This window comes from Haliaeetus leucocephalus, unplaced genomic scaffold (genome assembly GCF_000737465.1).
Source record: "Haliaeetus leucocephalus isolate CR32 unplaced genomic scaffold, Haliaeetus_leucocephalus-4.0 Scaffold162, whole genome shotgun sequence".
Lineage (NCBI taxonomy): Eukaryota > Metazoa > Chordata > Aves > Accipitriformes > Accipitridae > Haliaeetus > Haliaeetus leucocephalus.
The window spans coordinates 7780542-7788167 of NW_010972598.1; the positions used below are offsets into that span (position 1 = coordinate 7780542).

The 7626-nt window shown below is 38.7% G+C and overlaps 1 protein-coding gene across 2 annotated transcripts in view; it reads right to left on the minus strand.

The window, feature by feature from the left end:
• Nucleotides 1-7626, minus strand: part of TTC13 (tetratricopeptide repeat domain 13) — a 42108-nt gene that overhangs the window by 34095 nt on the left and 387 nt on the right. For both annotated transcript variants that reach the window (XM_010562682.1, XM_010562681.1), the window contains exons 2-3: nucleotides 4158-4252; nucleotides 1152-1227 (exon numbers count right to left, since the gene is read on the minus strand). In XM_010562682.1, the coding sequence (XP_010560984.1) occupies nucleotides 1152-1227; nucleotides 4158-4252 (171 nt within the window). The remainder of the gene's footprint in view (nucleotides 1-1151; nucleotides 1228-4157; nucleotides 4253-7626) is intronic.

Consider the following 7626-nt stretch of genomic DNA (forward strand, 5'->3'; position numbering starts at 1 on the left):
AACTACAAGTAAGTACTTTATTATGAAAAATCTAAAGATTAACAATGGTCCATTAGCCCAAGTATTTGGGTACCAACATTGCTTCAGAATGCCCCATACATTTCATACTGCTTTTCCTCAGAACAGTTAAAAGTAATGCACAAACAAGAAGGGCCCAGGCTCCTCACACCATGACATACTTGAAATAAAGTGGGTAGGTGCCAGCCTACAGGCCAAACATGAGGATAGGGACCTTCTGGCATAATCTTCCAAGTCTATAGAGCAGACACTAAAAGCATCAAATATTTTCTGCTGGATGGAAGTTCGGTATTCCCTGAGCGATTCTACAAATATAGTTTGGTATGCTAGGAATATGAAAAAAGATTAAGCCCCCAAATTTTTCTGGATAAAACTGTGGAGGCAGAAATTATGTCAACAAAAAACTACTCAACTATTTTAATTTCATTAGACAACTTATGAGTAAAGTTGCCCTCCGCTCTTATATAAGAGTCTGCTGCCTTCCTTGACATACATCCTCAACAATCTCTTTGCATAATACCTCTGCTTCCTACAGAGGATACCAGTTTGGAGAAGCAGTGCAAGTAACTCCTGCCTCAGGTCCTTTGAGAAACATATTTCCTGTTGCTTTATTTGAAATGCCTCCATTTTCTGCACTGAGTGGGCTTTGGAAAAACATTAAGTAGCAGCCTGTATAAGGACATAATTCAGAAAGCCTTCCTGCTACCTATAAGCATTGATGGGAAGAGTGTGTGGAGAGGGGAAGACAGATCCAAGATCTGTGCTTGATAGAAAGCATACTCCATTGGTAAAATTTTCAGAATGTTTGAATAGTTTTAGTCATCAATAATGACAGAAAAAGGGAAGCAAGAAGTAGCTGAGACTGTTTAACAGAATTTAACCAAAATGCTTTTTGAACACCTCCTTAAGCAGATGTGGTAAAGAATTCTAATGAGCAAAGCTGAAAAGATTTTTAGGAAGAGAGATACATATTTTCTTTGTAAGACCAGAGAAAACTCATTGTATTTCCAGGCTTATTAGGATCACTTTAAAATTAATGCATCACTAAGGAATCATCAGTTTAGTTTCAAAACATTCAGTGCTAATAATTAGCACATAATTCACCTGCACAAACCTTATATAAGGCATCTTACCCAATTCTTCATTTGTGTTGTCATTATCAGTAGCAAATGGAAATCGTTTTTGCTCTGCAAGCAACTTCGCTTGACTCTGTAAAACATCATGTTTTTTAAGTGTTCAGCAAACAACAGCAAAGAATTTAATAGAAAACCTGTGTCTTAAATCCTTAAGAGAATGCCTTAAATCAAAAAGTTAAGGCTAATGTGATTGCTTTAAGGTAACTGAAAACAAATTCATTTCTAGTCTTCCACGGGGAGAAAAACTGCTCTTCAGTCAGGTGCTGCTGTTACCCTCTCTAACATAAGGCTAACCAAACCTTTCAGATGAAAGGACATTGTCAGCATTTTACCAGTGGCTCATGTTTCTCTGTTACACCTGCTTAACATGAAATTTTGGAAGTCTAAGACACATGCAACTTTATAGGAAAGTTTATACGCTTTACCCCATTAATTAATCCTTTGTCTCCTGCAAAGGAAAGGGTACTACAGAAGAGTAAAACACTGAAAAGAGTATCACTCCAGCAATAAAGACAAGTTTAGCTTAACAGTGCCATACTGAAGTAAAAAGGCTGTCCTTTTAACAATAACTTTCTAACAGTTATAGACTTTGTTCAGCCAATTGTAGCATCATCTAAGATTTCTGTTCCCCAAATAATGCACCTACAGAAACCAATACTGCCAAAGACAACTGCTCAGAAATACAGAAATACTCTACTCAGCTCATTTTCACAAGTATTTTCCATAAACAGCTGTAAGCCTACCAGAGCAGTCTGTTAGAAAAACATAAAATGCTCATTTAATTAATAGGCCTTCCAAACTGTTTTAGGAAGCAAGAAGGGGGAAAAATAAATTATCTCAGTGCTTAGTTCTCTTCTTTTGCTTCAACTAAACAGCACATATGTACACCTTTAACTTCAGAGAAGAGAGTTAAACACCTTAAACTTCAGGGATCATATTTAACTCCATTTTCTCTACTGAGAGGACTGCACTTTATCCCCTTCTACTTTTTTTGGCTTGTTCAATCAAAAGAAGCCTCATTATTCATTTCCATAACACAGACATTTCAACAATCTACAAAGCGCAAAAGTAACTGGCCAAATCTCATTGCACAGTTTCTGCCCTATTCATCTAATAATCTTAGAGATTAGAAGAAAGTTTGGTCTGCTCTAAAAACTTGAGTATTTTGGAGGGTATGAACTATTAGCAAATCAGATTTTAGAAACCTTGTTTTTACTGAAATTAGAGATCATGTATGAGCTCTGCATGACACTATAACTGAGAATTATGACTCTACCTACTGCTGCACCTACAGTAACAGAATGGAAAAGTTCTCTTCCTCATAGAAAAAAGTCATTAAAAAAGCACAAGAATGAGCAAGGTTCAACAGGTATACCAATTAGAAAACTAAATCTACCCTGCAGACCATATATATTTACAAATCACACATCTGCAAACACAACCTTTTTATATCATCAATGGCTTTCGGGTAATTTCCAGAAAACCTACTTCAGAAAGGGATCTTCAATATTTAACTCTGCAAAATATTATTCTTCTATAATTGTCTTAACATTATAAAAATATCATTTTTACTAAAGTACAACCTCTTCCTTGGTGGATTTACAAAAAAGGCCTATACTTCTTTGTGGACAAAAGATAAGATACAGCAAGATTCCATGTTGGGTATTGGAAAACAAGCTACAACCAAAAGAATCTGGCATTACATTAATAGCCTATAAATTACAGAGCTGCATGTGACACTCAGCAAGAGAAGTACCACACAGTTTCCCCCGCCCTCATCTACTTCATCTGTTTTGTTATCATAGAATAACAGAATAGTGTTTTGTTCTTGGGGTGGGAGAGGAAGGGGATTCATAACTTCCTCAACAAATTCTCAATCCAGTCATAGGTTAGACATCCTGCAGCTCTACGTGCAAAAATTGCAAGTCATTCTGCCTTCAAGAAATGAGAGAAGAATTTTCATCATAGCACCAGCTCTCAATAGGTTGAATTGTTGCTCTCTTCAAAACATTTTTTTTAATTTTTTTTTTAAACAGGGAAATTTCTTACAAACTACATTAGAAAGAATTGCTGGTACCACTAGACTAGACAGAAGATCTGACCAATATCTGATGAAGTAATGTCTAATGAGAATATTCAAGTTAAATAATTGGCTTGGTGGATTTGCAGTAGAGTAGTTTTATTTCCAAATGCCACCTTTGGAGAAGCTGCTTCAAATTAGAATATTGTTTCCATGCTCCCCCATAGCCAATAATTCCTACGAATTTGCCAAGGCTTCTTTGTATATTCACATGGGAATTACTTGAAAATTTTCAGTATCTGTGACTCTACTGGACTGAAGAAGTAACATCAAACCTGTGTTCTGATGTAGACTGAAGATTATATTTGTTCAACATCAATAAGTTAACAATAGTGTTGCAAGAAAACCCAAATTCAAAAATAATCCTCTTTAAGTTTCTCTACCAAGAGATACTCTTCCTCTGTTAGAATACTCTACGCATACCATGTCTGTATTACATTTAGCAAAATATGGTCTGAAGCCTCTAACTTTATCATCTGTGCACAAAGTTATTTCTGTAGCAATTGCAAGTTATCACTCCCCTTACACGCATTTTGTGGTAAACATCCTCAGGTAGTTAATCTGGGTAAAAACTAACACACCTTTCCTTTTTCAGCCATAGCCCCTGCACCCTTAAAAACAAAAAATTAATTGGTAGACTAATCCAGGTGAAGGTTAGTCTTCAGTGGAAAAATCAGCTTCAATTAGTTGAAACTGCTGATAGCTCTAGAGACTCATGATGGAGTACTATGAAATCATACTTTCATGAGCAACTTGAGCTCATTCATACTTAAACCTTTTGGGGACCTATGCCTACTGATTAATAGATTCTATTTGTAGTTATTTGCCTGAACTTCATTCTAACTGGTTATGCAGCTGAAGTGATCTGCAACTTCAACAATCTATTAAAAATTGTTTTGTACATTATATTCTTGACAGCATACCAGAATTTTTTCTGTGTTGAGAGAAAGCACAGATTCACAAGATGAAGACCCTCCTATGTCACAATCCGATTCATGGAAGTGCAAAAATGATGAATCTGGGGGAAAGAGAGAAAATACCTTTAGGAACTCAGAGTTACATCTTGCATTTCCTCACGTTCATCTGAACAGCTTCCTCACTGGGCACTCCACAGGGCAGAACTTTCATGAAGTGCTCTCTGCCCACAGCACTATATCCACACAGCCAGGGAAGCAATAGTCGACACAACTGCTTTTATACAATTAATCACTACTTCTGCTTATGCTTTTGGCTAAAAATACATGAAAAAAAAAAAGGTGCTAAAAAAAAGCAGGGGAGGGTAAAAAGGGAGGAAGCTGGAAGCAAATAAGAGAAGTTTGGGGTAGACATGTCCCCATTTGGCATTATGATTCCATTCTCTGGCCCAAGAAATTAAAGACAAAGTTATCATTCCAGACCCAGAGAGGAAAATAAAGGGAATGGACCATACAGAGGTAGGGAAAGAGGTGCTGCTGGAAGTCCAGGAAACAGAGGTATAAAGAATGTAAAAAGCATACCGAATAGTAAACTGTAATTAACTGAACATATATAAAGATCCTCACAGGTATATTACTAAGAAGGCCATTACAAAAAGTATAAAATTGATTCAAATCTATGAAAAGTCAAAAACAGCTTGTTGGCATATCAGAGAAAACGTTTAACAAAGGAAATAAACAAGTAACAACAATAATCAACAACACCCCTCAGATTGATAGACTATAGAAGTCACTACTTCACCTACATGGTGCTTTAATTGCTATCCCAACAGAATTGTTAGCTTTTAAATCTTCAGTTCTTAAAGCTTCTATTAACTTGAAATATTTCAAGATAGCTTGATGCCAAGTTTGAAAGGCAGGGGGGCAGCATGTGTTTCTAATTCACTTTTATAGGCAGTGCTATTCTTATATACTGATTACATAAGGGTTGTAGTTAGTTAACTCCCCATTTCTCACAAGTACAGTGCTAAAAGAGAAAAAGAATCCATTTTCTTATAAAGAGAAGTCAAAACGGCATCTAAAATAATTCCCTGTAAATAGAAACTTGGAACTAAGTTGAGCTATAAACGATAACTGTAGGGAGAAGTTTTACAACAGAAGCAAGAGTGGTGAAAAGCAGAAGGTCAAAGTTTAAAGTCAGAAAGTCCTCACCACCCATAGTTTCTGGAAAAAGTGTTACCAGTAAGAGGTTTCAACACTGCCCTTTGTTATTCACATTGGCCAAACCCTCCTGTGCTATGGCAGCATTATTAACACATTACTTGTTCTGTGTTGGTGTTCACAGTCACTGTCACACAGTGACAGTTCAGAGCCATCACTGTGGACTCACTGAGCAATTTTTGCTTCACAAACCAAAACAAAGAGGTGCAGGCACAGCCTACCTCCAGAATAATTTTCTGCATAACAGCAAGAATTTAGTGAAGGAGTTTTTTTAATAAAGTGGTAGGAATACGAACAGCTTATCTGTTACAAGCTATAGGGGGAAAGAGACCCTTCTAATCTTGCAATTCTTGGGGCAACAAACTGCTTTACTCATAGGGAAGAATGGATCTGCCTTTGTCTGCAAGTTAGATACAGTCAAACCTGTACCACACTGCCTCATTAACAACTTTATGAAAAGCAGAAACACCAACCAGAGAAATTAACCTGGACCTTACAGTAGGCTACAAGAGAAACTATATGAGATAAAAAGATTCTCAGTTTCTAGGAAAGTTGTACTAAAACAAAGACTGAGAGCTTAAGGGAATTTTTCAACTGGCAATTTATTTAGCCACAGGATTTAAACAGCAAGGAGTGAACTAGTACACAGCTATTTCAGGGTATGTTGTTCTGTAATTAAGGACTACCTTATTGTCAGTGCACACAAAGCACCTGAGGTACCTGACGATTTAAGCAGAATTCCTTATATCAATCCCAGTTATACTGGTCTCTTTAAAACAACATCCACCATTAAATCAAAGTCTAGTCTTCCAAATACACCTCTGAAGGAGTATCCCAAGTCAATCATTCATGTCCTAGTAACAGAAGAGATGTAATCAAATGCTTTGCCATTTATTAACTTGTATGTTATACAGATTTTATCTCAACACCGGGTGAAGGTCTTTTTGGTTTTGTGCTTAAGCTTGAACCATTTGGAGCAATGGTCAGCTGAGATAACTTTCATGATCTGATTTAGTGTTTTACATACTATGGCTCTCAACTACTGTAGCCACCACACACACAAAAAAAGCAGCTGATGTAAAATACGTACTTAACACATCTGATATAGATAAAAACTAACCAAAGACCTTTAAGCTGTGATGACAAAAGCACACATACAGGGGGGAGAAAAAAGCAGATGTAGTAAACTCATAACAAGGTATTTCTAGAAAGTTTGTAATTTTGAGTGGATTACACTATCTATATCCTTATATATCCTATATATATATATATATATATATCCTAGCTATTTTTACATATCCTAGCTATATCCTTAGGGACCACAGCAATTGTTGACATGAGTACAGAATTTATGGAGGAGGGTGAGGGGGAACCCTGCAGACTGCTAAGCAGTCCTGACACATCATTGGTTATTCTCATATAACTAACTGGGTGCCTATATTGCATTGAATTGATAGAACCTTTTTCTTTGTCTGTACTACATGTACGTTATGATTCAGACTGGCATTTTTGTATGGCACATTCACACTGTGCTCATGACCAAAGATCATAACAGATCACTTAAGCCACATGATCCTGATGCAACAGGTATTTAAGAACATAAGAATAGTCTTAACAGTACCTGTATTAAAAGCCATCAATTAACCTGAAAAAGACCAGAAGGCCTGCTACCTGAACTTGGCACTCATAAAGAAAAGCATCCAGTTCACCAGCAAAACACGCATAACCGTAGCTGAAAATTAATGAAGCCACATTCAACTCAATAATACAAGCACAAGCCGTTGGCATGCCTGCGTACTACTAAGTGGAGGGATTAAAAAGCAGGCAGAGTCCAGCAGCTAGACTTGGCCGGTTGGCGAGCGGGACAACAGGAATCCTCCCGGGTGACGCTGCAGGCCCTCCGGTTTACCCGTTCGAGGGGCGAGCGCTTCGCCTCGGCTCACTGCCACAGCGGCAGCCTCTGCTCCGCGCTACCCGGCGGCACGACGCTGCTCGGGGGGTGCAGCTTTCGCAGAAGATGCCTCGGGATGAGTCAGCTGAACAGCAGCAACGCGTACGGCCCCAGCCGCCCGTCCTCCCGCCGCTGGGACCCCGGGCCGGGCCGGCCTCGTCTCCCTCCCCTCCCCTCGGCACCTCAGAGGGAGGCGAGGCCCGGCCGCGCTTTCCTCTTCTGCCCCCGCCGCCCTCCGGCGGGGCGAGGAGAGGGAAAGAGGGGGGGCCGAGCCGGCCCCGGCGCTCCCCACCACCACCACCACCA